Here is a 15,936-nt window from a genome sequence, read left to right as displayed (position 1 = left end):
CATTCCAGGACAGCCAGAGCGATACAAAGACACTCTGTCTTAAAAACACAAACAACAACAAACAAAAGAAGCACAAGATCTTTATAGTTTTAAAGTTTCTCTGTTTCCCTTTTGTCTGTTGATTTGATCAGTCATGGCAATGCCCTCCCTTAACAATGTTTTTTGTTTTTTTTTTGTTTGCTTGTTTTGTTTCTTGTTTTTTTTTTTTTTTTTTTTTGAGACAGGGTTTCTCTGTAGCTTTTGGAGGCTATCCTGGACCAGGCTGGCCTCAAACTCATGGAGATCCCCCTGCCTCTGTCTACCAAGTGCTGGGATTAAAGGTGTGCGCCACCACTGCCCAGCTAACAATGTATTTTTTTTGTCTGTAATCTCACATCCCTGTTTGATACCAGTTTCTACAGTACCTTCTCTCTTGTACTGTCCCATTTACTTGTATAGCACATTAAGATGCCACCCAACATTAGGGTTTCGTTCCTTTACCTTACACAATCTTTATAACATATGTAAGCATTACTGCGGTATTTTAATGGGCAATACTATTTTTAATTATAGGCTGCAAGTTTAATGCAGAACCCTCAAGTTCAACAGCTGTAAGTATAAAGGGCTCCTTATGCCTTTGCCTTCTCTTTGCTAGGCTCCTAATATAAGCATGTCTCTTACAATTGATAATGCACTGAATTCCAGTTACTTAGAACTTAGGGTCATCTTAAACATCTGATCCAACCCTTTCTATGGCGCTGATAGAGTTGACTGACTTCGTTCCTGGGAAGACTGTATGCTAATCTCCATGGTGTGTTTCTTACTACCCTAGAATGTCAGGAATGATGACAAATGCCATCGGGGGACCTGCTGCTGGAGTTGGAGGTCTGACGGACTTGTCTAGCCTTATCCAAGCGTGAGTGTTTGTCCTAGTTTGCTTTCTGTAAGATTGATAAGACAGTGACCAAAAGCAAATTGAAAAGCTTTATTTCAGCTCACAGTTTATAATACATTATTAAGGGAAAGTCAGGGTAGGAACTCAAGGCAGGAACCTGGAGGCGGGAACTGAAGCAGAGGCCAGGGAGGAGCACTGCCTGTTGGCTTGTTCTCGGCGGTTCTCCCAGCCTGCTTTCCTATACAATGGAGGACCACCTATTCAGGAATGGCACTGCCTCCAGTGTGCTGGACCCTCGCATATTAATCATTAATCAGAAAAACGTTTCACAGGCTTAACTGTAGGCCAATTGGATGGAGGGAATTCTTCTGCTGATATTCCTTCTTCCTTGATATGTTTAGGTTTCTGTCAAGTTGAAAAACACTAACCAGCATAGGTTGTTGGTTAGTTCTAGAGCCATGCAGTTTGTTTCTAAGGGGTCAAGGCTTTCATTTTAACCTCTCACTGTTAAAATGACTAGCATAATTAAATGTATTAAATCTCTAAGAAGTTGATAAATAGGGGTTACGTTTAGAAGACCTAGACTATGTGGTTAGCTCTAGCTTGTGGGGAAAATCATGCATGTTCACAGACTTCTTTCTATCTCCATGAGACCATAAAGTACAAGCAGATCTTCAGGAAGAATTATTAGCAGTAAAAGTAGGCAGAACCCAGGTGTGGTGACATGCACCTTTAATTCCAGCACGTGGTAGGCAGAGGCAGGTGGATTTCTATGAGTTCCAGACCAGCCAGGTTTATATAATGATACCCTGTCACAGCAAGCAAGCAAGCAAACAGATAAACAAAACAAAAACAAAAATGTGGCTAGTTTCCATCCATAATTGGTAGCTAGAGGAGCTGAGAAAGAAGTCGTAACTTCCAGAGGGCTCAGAGCATCCACCAGAGTTCCATCTTTTGATTTACAGCTGAAGTTTTGTTGCTTTCGGTATCAAATTAGGGTCCTCCCTTTCTTACATGGGGATATCAGTACTATCATCTACACTTACAGAGAGTCCCTAAGGATTGGTGACCTGCTTATTGATGCGCACGCATTGTGACCTCATATGTAAAGCAGTTAACCCTGCACTTTTACCAATGAAGATACAAGACTTTTTTTATTTTGCAAGATTAAATAACTACTCTGGGATTTAAGTGGTAGTCATATGTCTACTGAAAACGTGTATTAAGTAGGTACAGGTCCATATTTAAAATTTGTAGAGACATAGTTTTGCTGTATAGCCCAGGCTGGCTATGTAACTGGGATTACAAACAGTGGGCTCCTATACCTGGCTGAAAAACACCCTTACTTTTGGGTTTAATTCACAGCATGACAAAAATAAGTAAAATGAGTTTCAAAAATCACGTTACGTGATTAATGTTTGGAACACTCCGGCAGCTCAGTCAAGCCTCTGCAGTGTTTCTTCTACGGGCTCCACACACTCCAGTCAGAATTGTGTATGGCACTGAATTTTGAATGTGTGTTTGATACTGTCACTGCCAAGTTTGTAGGAAGCCACAGTTCCAGTTTCTAATGTGTAGTTAAAAATCACTCACCACAAGCCAGGCGTTGGTGGCGCACACCTTTAATCCCAGCACTCGGGAGGCAGAGGCAGAGGCAGGTGGATCTCTGTGAGTTCGAGACCAGCCTGGTCTACAGAGTGAGTTCCAGGACAGCCTCCAAAGCCACAGAGAAACCCTGTCTTGAAAAACCAAAAAAAAAAAAAAAAAAAATCACTCACCACTTCGAATGTTGAATTTTTAGAGTGATCTTTAAGTGGCATGATTGTCATGTTTAATACATGTAATTGAAGTCACAAACTCAAGGATTTGTGATAAATTCATTTTATTGTCATCTCAAGGATCATTTTGTTAGAGTTTAAAGGAAAAGCCTCAGGACAGGCAAGCTATAAATCTCAGCAGCTGTCCAGAGAAGTATCAAGAAGAAAAGAGAAAATAAGAACAAAAATCCATGGCCGGGCGTTGATGGCGCACGCCTTTAATCCCAGCACTCGGGAGGCAGAGGCAGGCGGATCTCTGTGAGTTCGAGGCCAGCCTGGTCTACAGAGCGAGTTCCAGGACAGCCTCCAAAGCCACTGTCTCGAAACCCCCCCCAAAAAAACAAAAAACAAAAAACAAAAATCCAAACAACCCCCTTTCCCCTCAAAAAATATTCATGTTCTTTGAGTTAAGCCATCATGGAGGTTAGCCACATGGCAGCAACATCATAAGCAATATGGTGGGGAGGGAGGGAGGCTCAGAGTACCAGAAAAATTTTGTGCAGTTTCTGAACAGCATCCAAATGTGAGAGACAAAAACAGAAGAATAGGAATTTCGTCAGGACTCAGAAAAGTGAGCTGACCTAAGGAACCTCATGGCGGCTTGTAAAAAACATCTAAACTCTATCTTTTGAGACAGAGTTTTTATATAGATTATGCTGTCCTTGTCACTATGTCGTTGAGGGTAGTCTTGAACTCTTGATCTTCTTGCTCCTCCCTCCCAACTGCTGGAATTGTGGACATGCACTACCATCCTGTTTCAAAACTGTGTATGAGTGTGTTTAATGAAGTGCTGGGCTTGAACCTAGAGTCCTAGGAATGTAGGAAAAGGTTCTGTTGAGCTAGAGAGGTGACTCAGAGGTAAAGAGAACTTGATACATAATAGTGAGAATAGGAGTTCTGATCTTAGCACCCACTTAAGGACCTGGGCATCCCACATACACCTCTAACTCCAGGACCAAAGGGGCAGAGACAGGAGCACTACTGGGGCTTGCTGGCTTCCAGCTTACCCAAGAAAATGCTAGTTCTAGGAAAGGCAGGAAGTGATAGAGGAAGACACCCGGCTTGTGCACCTGCACACCATGTGCATACACACACACACACTCACACACACTCATGCATACACACACACAGAGACACATACAGACATGCACACACACAGACACACAGAGAGACAGAGACACAGAGAGACAGAGACACACAGAGAGACAGACACACAGACACACACACAGTGTGAGCTCTCTGTAGTAATGCTGTTCAGGGTAATGGGTAATGTTATGGTTCTAAAACTTGTGTTTATAGGAAAAATTCTCTTGCGTAGTCCCCCAGCTTCTGCAGTTCATTTTGCATGTGGCTTCTGTGACTGGAAAGTCCCCACCCAGTTTATTCTGCCTTTTTCCTGCAGGGGACAGCAGTTTGCCCAGCAGATACAGCAACAGAACCCTGAGCTGATAGAGCAGCTGAGAAACCACATCCGAAGCAGGTCATTCAGCAGCAGCACGGAAGAACACTCCTGACTTGATCAGGACCCTTGCCCCAGGACACATAGTTTATGGTTCTGACATGTCCACCTGTAGACAATAGACAAAAACAAAGTAACAAAAATCCACCCTACACAATGTCTGAGAATAATGGAGGAAAGTCTCTTGTGTAAACCTGAGAGAATCCATCCATTTAGAAAATAGTTTATCACAAGCAGATTTGAACACAATACCAACTTCTTTGGAAACAAACCATCAGTAGCCTTGTTAAGGCCTTGGAAAAGGGCCCATCCATTTTAAAACTTTTATGATCATATTTGTATATCAGACAGTACAGAGTATATTTATTGAGTAGTAGGGCTATTTATTGGAAAGTTCTTTAGCTGCAGGTTTCCCTAGGCCATGGTTTTGAGAGGCCGATGACTAAGTGGAAAGACTTCTCATCACGCCGGTTTAGAAGACATGTGCCTGGCAGCATGTTAGGAGAGAAACTTTGGAATGTGCTTCCATCAGGAACACATCTGTCATGGGCACCAGTACTGTCTTAGGGCGGCTTGTACTTGTGATGGGATCTTCAGATGGCAGGAAGCGGTGTTAGGTGCAGGTGATGCTTTGAAGATACTGTGAATGTACAGAAAGCGACGGTAGTATGCTCAGGTTTTCTGTGTAATTTTAACTAATCTTGTCTGTGGTGTAGTGTTGATAGCATTCGCATGGCCAGTTAAGTACACGATGAAACACACTTAGAGATAACAGGTCAGTGAACACAACTGCTCTGTTAATTATCTCAGCTTAATTATCACAGTTTCATTGGTGGGAAACTCACCTAGGGCAGTATCTAGTTATACTTAAAAAAGCCACTGACTTGACCCCAAGTTATAGGATTTCTAAATGGAATTTAATTATGTGCCCATCAACAATGATTGTTTTTTAACTTTACAATTATTTGCTGGATAACAAAGGCATCTATTGCTAACATTGCTTATTTGTGTAATCCTCTGCTGTAGTTCAGCTTGGCATGCCAGTCTTATGCTTAATTTTAATTTATTGCAATTAAACTAACAGGAGACTTCAAGTATCTTATAATATTTATGCTCTGGCATATGGTTAGTAGAAAGAAATGGCATGAGATACTAATGGCATGACTCTAGGTACATTGGTGGGTGAGAAAATTCCAGTTTTAAATGGAATTTGCATATCAACCAAAAAATTGGTTAAATGGGGACTGGTATGTAATGATTTTACATGTGATGAGGGAAAGGTGACAAAGAAAGTCATTTAAAATTAATGAGGCACTAAGGGCCTTCCCACAGTTCCTCTTAATCTGTGTATTTAGTGTCTTGAGGTTTCAAAGCCTTTTCTTTTTTGCCTTTTGTGAGACAGTGGTTTTGTAATTTCACTATAAACATCATGTGGGGGAAATGAATGAAAAATTCTGGTTTAGGGTCATATTACCAAAATAGGTTTAGGTCATCATTTAAACAGTACACCATGCAGTTAGAACTCAACTTTAGAACAACATAAAGTTGGAGGACTCTCCTCCAGTAACAAACAAGCACCTGGGCTCAGGCTCTCGTGGGACAGACACAAAACACGGTTCTGGTAGAGAACAGGAGAACCTGTGACGTAGAACTGTGTTGTGTTACCTGTTACACAGCATCGAGTGTTCCTTACACAGGGAAAAGTACTCATTGGCTGCACAAAGGTTATGACTACAATCAAAGAAAATTTGAAGTTGACAACTAAAATCAACTGTCCAGTGTTGGATGTTGCTAATCCTAGAACATGCTTTCAGTTCAATAAAACTGGTGAATCCTTAGTGTGCTCACTAGGAAACAGAAAATACAAATTAACAGTATCAGAGATGAAAGTGAGAGTGCTTGCCTGGTATGTGAGACCATGACAATTCCATCACTGCATTAAAAAAGAAAAAAATAGAAAAAAAGAGCAGATATACTACTGAACAGATCCTGTAGATGTTAAAAGGGAAACTAGGGACATAGGGAGCATAGTTCAGTTGGTAGTGCTTGTCTAGCATGAAGCCCTGGGTTACTCCTTCCCTAGTACTGCCTGGAACTGGAATGGAAATATGCACTTGTAATCCCAACACTTGAGAGGTAGAGGCAGGACCAGGAATTCAACATCATTCTTGGCTACACAGTGAGTATGGTGTTGGTTGGGCTACAGGAGACCCTGTTTCAAAAACAAAAGCAAACAAAAAAAAACTCCAGTAGGAAACAAAACAACCCAAACAACAAAAAAAAGGACAATTACAAAACACTATGACTTGCCCTAGATTTTTGTATTTAACAACTTTTGGAAATCAATCTTTGTGAAGAAGATAACCGAATAGTACCTTCTAGGACAAACAGACAAACAAAAGAACCCCCATAGACTCAGATAATTTCAATGGTCAACTCTATCAAAGTCTTAGGAGAGAATAATATCCACTCTATAGGACTCTCAGAAAACAGAAGAGGAAGAACTAGTTCCCAATTTCCAATTCACTTACTGGGATATTGACCAATATCCAGGTAAGAATGAACAGTTCTCATCAGTGGCTGTGGGACACTGACTTCCTGTGCTAATGCCCTGAGTATCTCTTCTTTTTACACAACATAGAACTGGTGTATATCTTCCATTTCACTTTTTTAGTTTGTTTCTTTGGGAACGAATACACTACCAGATGTTGCTTCCCACTTCCATGGAGTTTCCTTTTATTCAGGACACCTTTTACTCTTCAGGTCTCTCCATCACATTGGAATCATCACACCGCAAGCTATTTTCAGGATTTGTGTGTGTGTGTGTGTGTGTGTGTGTGTGTGTGTGTGTGTGTGTGGCCTGATTGTGCTAGCTGTCTTAAAATTCTCAGACACTCCCCCAAGTATCCTTCCCCTTGTCTGGAAAATACACTTGCTAAGAGAAACAGGACAGCATTGAGTACTTATATACATTCTAATTAGAATGTCTGGAGTAGCTGAAACTGTTACCATGCTATGCAAAACTGAACATGCCCTTTTTATGGAAATAGAATTTCATTTGGTGTACCAAATCATCTAGTTTTTATAATAGTTGACACAGATCCTTTATAAGATGGCATTTATCTGACTTTTATTTAGAGTATGAATAGTATGTACCTATGTTGTTTATACACAGAAGAGACTTTGTAATTAAAAGTATATAGCAGAGTAACTTTTAAATTTTGAATGAATGAAGGCATGGTTCAGTCATGAGAGGTTGCTTGAGATAATGCTGATAAAGACTGACTGGACCAGTCTCTGCCATCCTAAGGAACCGACTTCAGTTCTCAATGCTTGCATTTTGGTTTGCATAGACATTCATCAATCATGACTAATGTGAGGGTCAAGCCTTCTGAATATACCTTTCATTTTTGGACCAAATAATTTGTCATGGCAATAAATAATTATGCATTTAAGAGAAAAGGTTTTGTGTCTGACTTAATGCATTCTTAATATGTAAGCAGTTATATACTGGGGAATTTCAACTTCTCAAAAGAGGATAAGACTTATTGAACAGCATAGATTTTTGTTTTCCTGATTAATTGGGAAACAAATGTTATATTCCTATGGCAAAGCTGTTTAAAGCCTCTTTTTTTTCTTTTGTTTGTTTGCTGTTTTGTTCCTGACAGAATGGGTATGATTATATGGACAGACAAAACTTTTATATTAGTTCATGATATGAGTTAAAAATCAGATATGAAGCTGGGAATCATTTAGATGTGTATTATGAAAATAATTCTAACTGGGCAGTGGTGGCACCCACCTTTAATCCCAGCACTCGGAGACAGAGGCAGGCAGATCTCTGTGAATTCGAGACCAGCTTGGTCTACAGAGAGTTCCAGGACAGGTTCCAAAGCTACATAGAGAAACCCTGTCTCGAGAAAACAAAATAATAATTTCTCAGTGGGAAAAAACCCCAGGAGTTTTTAGGTTAAAACTAGAGAATTCTTAACCTTGTTAAACATTAACTGAGTCACTCTGGAATAGCTGGCTGGCTCTGCTCCTTGCTGGGTACTGCGGCAGAGCTGGCCCCCACAATCAGGAAAGATGGCCCCACCCGTCACCACAGCACGCACCTCACCTGTGCAGAACACTAGAGCTGACCCTGTGGTCAGGAGGCAGGTGAGCCAGCCCCGGGGCATGAGAACAGCAGAGCTGACCCCACCCCCACTCTCATGCCATGTGGTGGTATGGCTGAGGGAGATGCCTCTCCCTCCCCACCAGTGGGAGAACCAGCCCTGCCCTCACCTCTGCAAGACTAGACCCGACTTGCTCCCAGGGCAGCACACTAGAACTAACCCTGTTGACAGAGGCTCAGATGAGCCAGCCCTGAAGGCACCAGAGCAGGAGAGCTGACCCTGCTCCTTACCTCATGTGGCCCCTACAGCAATTGAGAGAGATGGCCCTCACTTGTCCTGGCAGGGCCTGAGAGCAAGAGAACTGGCCCTGCTCCTTGCCGCAGACTGGGTGGGCTGGCCCAGGCAGTGCTGTTGAGCTCACCCGGGGGGCGACAAAGGGGCTATGTTGGTGGGCTGATCAGTCCAGCTACCTCCCAGGACTAGAACCAGGGTTGAGTTAGCCTACTCCAACATCCACCTCATCTATGAACTGCTGGAGCAGGTGATTAACCTACAGATTCAAAACTGCAGTATCTCCATGACACAGAACAACAGGACATCCAAGAAGAGCCCCAGTGAGAGTCCATTACCAATGGTATAGCAGAAGCCAGAGGCCTCGAACCAGACCAAAGACTCACGACAGTGAACAATTTTAAGTGAAGATGAAAGAATTACAGTTTAACTCAATGGGCCACACTACAGCTGCTTCTTTTTTTTTTATTTGTTTTTTCTTTAAAAATTTGTTTTGTTTATGGGAGGTTGCAAGGGCAGAAGGCAGATGGGAAGAAGAAGAGAGGTAGGGATGGGATGCATGATGTGAAATCTGCCAAGAATCAATAAAAGTTAAAAAGAAAAAGTTAGTCGAGTCAACCAATGCTGGTTTGCTGCTGTGTGTCTGTGAGAAGTGTGTTGGCATGTGTATGCTAACAGAGACATACACACTTACACCCATACAATGACTTTGAAAACAACTACAAATGTTTATCCTGTATTAAGCAATAATCGTGCTACAGGAAGGGGACCTGAATTGTTTCAGACAAGGCTTTTCTGTTGGCTAAGAACCTAGGAAAGAGACTGTAGTTGACTATGACTAATTTAACTAAATTTCTAAACAAAGTGTTATGAAAATTCCAAAGTATCTTCCAGAATGAATTAGTAAACTTTAGCCCAGGGGCCCTAGCCAGCAGGTGCATCACCATGGACACCCCGGATATTGTACCAAGATGGCAGAGCTCATCTGTCTCCAGTGCCCAAGACATCTGACACATGAGCCTTTGCTATAAGGTCTGCCTTTGCAAAAAGATACTTGATAGACAGAAAAGACATCTGACACAGGGGCCTTTGCTAAAAGGTACCTGATAGAAGCTGCCAGTTATCTTAAAGAACATGAAATATGTGTAGAAAATATGGAAATGTCCTGTTCATTCAGAATATAATTCACAAGATAAAATTAGCATTTTTACAACAAATATTTAATATTCAATTGTTTTACAGAAAAATTTAAATAACATACACTTATTTTTGCTAATGATAATTTCACAAAATACAGAGAGCAGTTCTGTGATTAAACAAGAAATTTAACATTAGGAGTTTTCTTTAGGCTTCCACTTCCACGGCTGATGAGACCACGCAGACTTGTGCAATGTCATCATATTCGTATGTTCTCTTTAAGAATGTGTCAGTGAGTCTTAGGCCAGAGATACTCTAGAGAGAGAGAGAGAGAGGCACTTCAGTTTTCACTCACTGACAATTACTAGAGAAAGCACAGCTATCAGAAATGGTAACTTAGCCCATCCTGTTGATCACCAAAAAGAGGACGTACTTGGAGGCCCTGGACTGAAGACAGGAGAGTCAGGGCCAGGCAGAGTGAGGAGCTTGGATGCAGCTTTCCCAGTTGTCTTCCTGAAATCCCACACCAGTGGATAGAATTGGTATTGCACATTTCCAGGACCAGATCCATCGTCCTTTCACTGCTGAAGCAATCAGAGAACAGTAATGAATCTTGTTTATTTCCTAAGGAGACACCATCACATTCCTTCTGTTTTTCAGTAAGTTTATTTTCTTAGCCTGCAACTAACAGGAAATGACTGGTAGGACTCAGAAGTAAAAGCCATTCATGCTTGCTCACTGGTCCCCATAAAGACTCCTCTCCTGGCAGGCACCACTAGTTCAGCTTATGCATGATCATTTTCAAAGTTTTCACGAAATTACACTAAATGTTCAGAAAGACCAGATTCCTAGTCTATCGCCATTACATTCAGTTCTTCAGCTTTGTGTCTTAGGATTTGTCTCCTATTTTAATATTTACTTAGAATTTAACTTATATATTAAAATTATATTTGCTTTTACATGTTTCTATCTCTCTAACAAACATTAGAAATGCCCTGTGTTAGAAACCATTTTAGATGCACAACACAATTTTCTCAGTAAATTCTATAAAAACCCAGGAAGTTGTTAGTACTCTAACACACACTGCTCTATTTATTATTTATTTACTTATTATTTATTTCATGTATGTGTGCATGTGCAGGTGTGCATGTGGCTCTGTCCTTCTTCTGTGTGGGTTCTGGGACTCAGACTCAGGTCATGCTTAGCAGTGAGTGCCCTGACCACTAAGCAATCTAACCCCTAAGAGTGTGGAGACTAGGTCTCTTGTACCCTGGGCAGCCCTCAGACTCTCTTTGTAGCCAAAGATAACCTCGAACTTTTGGTCCCTTCCCTCTATTTCTCCAGTGCTGGTGTTACAAGTATGTGTGGCCAGCTAGAGATCAAAGTCAGGGCACTTTACATCCTAGTAAAGCACTCCACCAACGGGGTTTCTCCCTTTGCCCTCTGCCATGTTTTTATACTGTATGTTGTATGTCTGTATCCACATGCTTGTGTATTCAGGATTTGATTTTTATAGATGAGGAAATGAAATTGAAACTGTTCAAGTGGTTCTGAAAACCACTATATTAAAACAAACATCAAAAAATTAGTTTAAAAATTTTTACAGTACGTTCAGTTAGTCAATAAGCTTTTTTGACAACCTTCAAAAACTTCAACATAAAAGTTCCCTGGATGTCCCCTATATTTGCCCATCTTTGCCTGGGTGTTCACCGAGATCACATGGTCAGCAAGCACCGTATGTAAACTCTCCTGAATAAAAGACAGCAACACACGGATGTTACCGCAAAACTAACTATAACTTTCTATGAAAGAGACTGAGGGGCTGGGAATGCAGCTCAGTTGGAAGCAATCCCTAGCATCCACAAGGCCCCAGGTTTGATCCCTAGCATGCCAAGAACAGCATGGTAGTGCACACCTGTAATCCTACTGGGCACCTGACCTGAGAAGTGGGGTTAGGAGATCAGAAGTTCAAGGTCATCCTCAGCCTGGGTTAGGCACCCTGCTCAACACAACAACAACAACAACCAAGTAGTAGTAGCAGTAGTAGTAGTAGTAATAGTAGTAGTGGTGTATTACTAGTAGCTTCATAGAGAATCAGGCATTTCTGTAATTTTGAAGGACATTTCCTATATCCTTAGAATATAGGATTGGATGAGTATAAAAGTAAAGTGATTATACAGCTATACTAAAAGGGTGATTCCAAACCAATAATGTAAGAATTAGCAAGACCACTTTGCTAGAATATAATTCTTTTATGCTTTAAGCTGTCTATGATTTGCTTCTTCTGTTTACTGCCAAAACTGCTTCACGGCTGGGTGTGGTGGTGGATACCTTTAATCCCATCATTCCAGGAGAAAAAGGCTAGTGGATCTCTATGAATTTGACATCAGCCTGGTCTATATAGCAGTTCTAGCCAAGCTAAGGCTACACAGTAAGACCGTGTCAAAAGAAGACAAAAATCTTTAGCCTGCATTCCCATGACTCAGGAGAAGACTACAAGTTCAAGTTAGTTTGGGCTATATAACAAGACTGTGTTAGAGAACACTACCAAAGAAAATAGGCAATAGACAAAAGCCAGAATCATTTTTCCAACTTAGAAGTACTTCTTATTTTAACATTTCTTCTTATTAATATTAAAGACATGGCTCTGGTTCAAGCATCAGAGAAATGTATCTGAATATTCTAAATCTTCACTGTTAGTATTCAGGCCTGTCCTTGGGGTTCTGACAGGATATGCCCTCAGTTGCAGCTACTAAGAGCACTACCTGTGCACATTCACTATGTTCCCTTTTAAAAGGGCCCTGTCCACCTCCCATCCTCCTCTCTTTCTCTCTGCCTATCTCTCTCTCTCTCTCCTACCCTCCTCTGCCTCTCTCTTCTCTTCTGCCACTCCTGTCCCCAGAGGCTAGTCTCCCCTTTCCCATTCACTTTCCCCCAGTAAAAAACCCCTCCACCCAAGCTCTGTCACATGGTATCTTTCTCTCAAATGCTGCTTAAATGTGGCCTTTTCTAGCTCTCTTCCATGGACTATCAATAATTAATACTCACCACATATTATGATTAATGAATGAAAATAGAACACAGGAAGTAAATACTAGGGTCTCAGCAATGTTATAGTATTCAATATAAGAAGGGACAGGATATATAAAAGAGTACAGAGGCGCATGCACCCTGTTAATCCCAGCACTGGGGAGTTTGAGGCCAGCCTGGTCTACAGAGTAAATTCCAGGACAGCTAGGGCTATACAGAGACACTGTCTCAGAAAACTAAAAGAGGGTAGGGGGATAATTAAAGGATTTGCAAGAACTTTTAGGTGAGGAGAAAGGAGGCCCAGTCACACACATTGGCATTACCTGCAGTTTGTGATTTTACAGGTAATATGGAAAGGTTCTTCTAGGTTCACGGTATCTGGAATGGCCTCTAAGGATAGCCTAACGTCTCCATAACCTGGAGCCTGTGGGAAAAAAGTAACACGGTTAAAATAACCTTTTGATGTTAATGAAGGTGCCACACAGCACCATTTTCTCAACAGACACAGGTCTCCACACTGATGCTCTGTGAAAACACTGAGGCCCTGCTCGGGTCTCTCACTCTCACTTCTTATGCAGTGAGCTTGGGTGGCACAACTCTGCAGACCCAGATTGTTTGTGGTAATTACTACAGGCTCAGTAGAAATAAGATGAATCTTGCCTCTAGATAAGGAATGAGATGACTTAGGGGATCTGATCTCAAAGGGTTGCTGAGCTGCAGACCAGCCAGGACTACTCAGTGACACCTTGTCTCAAAACAATGACAACCAAGGCGAAAACAGTAGGCAAGCGCTGTAAGTCTATGAGGTTCAGGACATTGGCCAGAATACCTCAATGTAATCTGAGTCAGATGAACAGTGAGCATTGGGCGGTGGTGGCGCAGGCTTTTAATTCCAGCAATTGGGAGGCAGGCAGATCTCTGTGAATTCAAGGTCAGCCTGATCTACAAAGTGAGTTCCAGGATGGCCAGGAAGGACTGTTACACAGAGAAACCCTGTCTTGAAAATCCCACACCCCCTCCCAAAAAAATGCTGATAAGCAGCTATCTTAAGTCCTGTTTGATGAAGTTTAAAAAAATATACAGATACTAAAGAGAAGCCAACATCTAACGGAACATTTCTATGAATCTCAACACTAGTTTTCTCCTAGGGACCAACACAGCTATTAGTATTTTCTAGAAACCTGGGTGACTTCATGGTGCTCTGCTTTTTAGGGCTAAGCTGAATGACCTGCCTGTCCTTTGCACACCCAACCCCACACTGCCCTGTTTTCTAGACTCACCATTCTTTGAAGCTGGCTGGTCTGTAACCTTCCCCTTTCACCTAGGTTTGTTTTCCACACTATGTCCAATTTTCCAATGACTGTCACTCCCTTAATGATGCCAGCTTTTTCTGCAAACTCCTTCTTCGGCTTTAGGCAGTATAAGTACTGGCGTGTATCCATTGGCTGCAAATATCCTCTGGATCCAAATGTAGACACACTGGCAAGTGGAGAAATAGAAGAAAAATCTGTTAGCATCTTTCTGCAGAAAAGCTATTCACGTACGTGGTCAAGTCTTCTTCTTTCTTATTATTTTTTTTTTTTTTTGAGTTAGGGTTTCTCTGTGTAGCCCTAGCTGTCATGGAATTCATTCTGTAGACCAGGCTGGCCTCCTACTCACAGAGCTCTGCCTCTCAAGTGGTAAAGGTGTGCCCCACCACGCCTGGCTTATGTGGCTAGTTCTTTTAGATAGGAATTGGATGAGTTACTGCACAGAGATGTAGGAGTGGTCAGAGGTTTCAATCCAAATGAAAAGAAATGTGTGCCTGGTGAGACAGTGAGTTCGAGGCCATCTTGGGCAACTTAGTAAGACTCTGTCTCAAAATAAAAAAGTAAAACAGGGGCTTGGGGCTATCTCAGTGGTCAGCACTTGCCTAGCATGTGTGAGGAACTGGGTCAGTTTCCCGGTAGCACCCCTCCCACAAAAAAGGAATTGGGGAGGCAGAGAGAAACTAGCTTAGAAACAGAGCAATATATTCTATTGTTTCTTTGTATGGAACCGGGGACAGACCCAGGGTGCTTTATATGCTAGGCAAGTGCTAAAAGCTCAGCAACACTACCACCTGGAGACACCATTCCAATGTGAGAAGCTGCTTTCCAAATGAATGAAGAATGAACAGTAAAGGAGGCTGTCAACCTTTCTGTATCTTACCTCCACACAAGCTTTTTATTACTGGCAAGTACTAGAATCATTATTGCTAGGAAACTCAGGCACTCTCTCCAGCTAGTACCTCCTCACCTACACTAATAATACATTCATTTGTTCCTTCTCTTCCAAAATAGCTATAGAAAGACATGTTGGGGTGGAGAGATGACTCAGCAGCTAAGTTTCAGAGGACTGGGCTTCGGTTCCCAGCACCCACACAGCAGCTCACAACTATCTGTACCTCCAGTTCCTGGGGATCTGACACCTTCACACCAATGCACATAAAAAACAAAGTTAAATTAATGAAAGAAAGACATGTATACTTTTCCCACAATATTTAAACACAATAATTAAAATCATCTATTCTGATGTCCATATCTTTTTACATGTAAATTTCTTTTTCAAATTGACACTCGCTCTATCTTTATTTCCTAATATCTTCTCCACTATCCTTCCCATGTTTCAGCTTTATCATTTGTAGGATAATAATGATAGTTTCATACTTATCTGGATGAAATATGAAAGTTAGAGAACAAGTGTAGCCAGGTGGTAGTGGCACACACCTTCAATTCCAGCAACTGAGAAAAGAGGCAGGCAGATCTCTGTGAGATGTAGATAGACAGACAGACAGACAGACAGACAGAGATAGAGATAATGAGAGAGAGACAGAGAGAGAGACAGAGAGAGAATGAACAAGGGCTTTGAACAAACAGTGCAACACAAGACAGGAAAAAGGATATTTTTGTAGAGGGCAGTCCAGGTAGGTGTGAGGAAAACTCACTAGCAGTGGCAGACATGCCGTTACGCACTTGTTCAATCTTACTGTGTATGTGTCACATAGAGTTCAACTGTGAGCTTTTGTTTGTATTAAGAAGAATGAACACTGGCCCACCAATCATAACGTGCTACATTAATACAAGACGGGAGAGCTGGGCGCGATGGAGTATGGTGATACTCCTGGGGAAGCTGTTGCAGAAGGCTAGCTTGGGCCTAGTCTGGCACCACGGAGAGAGCCTGGCTTTAAAA

The 15,936-nt window shown here is 41.7% G+C and overlaps 2 protein-coding genes across 6 annotated transcripts in view; one reads left to right on the top strand and one right to left on the bottom strand.

The window, feature by feature from the left end:
- Positions 1-7,612, top strand: part of Sgtb (small glutamine rich tetratricopeptide repeat co-chaperone beta) — a 37,887-nt gene extending 30,275 nt beyond the window's left edge. For both annotated transcript variants that reach the window (XM_013126669.3, XM_005065580.4), the window contains exons 9-11: positions 553-590; positions 812-895; positions 4,094-7,612. In XM_013126669.3, the coding sequence (XP_012982123.1) occupies positions 553-590; positions 812-895; positions 4,094-4,205 (234 nt within the window). In that variant the 3' untranslated portion in view covers positions 4,206-7,612. The remainder of the gene's footprint in view (positions 1-552; positions 591-811; positions 896-4,093) is intronic.
- A 2,145-nt stretch (positions 7,613-9,757) lies between these two features.
- The window catches only part of Trappc13 (trafficking protein particle complex subunit 13), a 33,056-nt gene continuing 26,877 nt past the window's right edge, over positions 9,758-15,936 (bottom strand). For 2 of the 4 annotated variants that reach the window (XM_040728979.1, XM_005065578.4), the window contains 4 exons: positions 14,007-14,205; positions 13,050-13,150; positions 10,130-10,280; positions 9,758-10,011 (listed from right to left, as the gene is read on the bottom strand). In XM_040728979.1, coding sequence (XP_040584913.1) covers positions 9,904-10,011; positions 10,130-10,280; positions 13,050-13,150; positions 14,007-14,205 — 559 coding nt within the window. In that variant the 3' untranslated portion in view covers positions 9,758-9,903. The remainder of the gene's footprint in view (positions 10,012-10,129; positions 10,281-13,049; positions 13,151-14,006; positions 14,206-15,936) is intronic. The other 2 variants (XM_040728980.1, XM_040728981.1) reach the window with 1 other exon arrangement.

This window comes from Mesocricetus auratus, unplaced genomic scaffold, assembly GCF_017639785.1.
Source record: "Mesocricetus auratus isolate SY011 unplaced genomic scaffold, BCM_Maur_2.0 Super-Scaffold_100020, whole genome shotgun sequence".
NCBI classification, from domain to species: domain Eukaryota; kingdom Metazoa; phylum Chordata; class Mammalia; order Rodentia; family Cricetidae; genus Mesocricetus; species Mesocricetus auratus.
The sequence above is the reverse complement of the archived record's forward strand: the minus strand, read 5'-3'. Positions and strand labels throughout refer to the sequence as shown.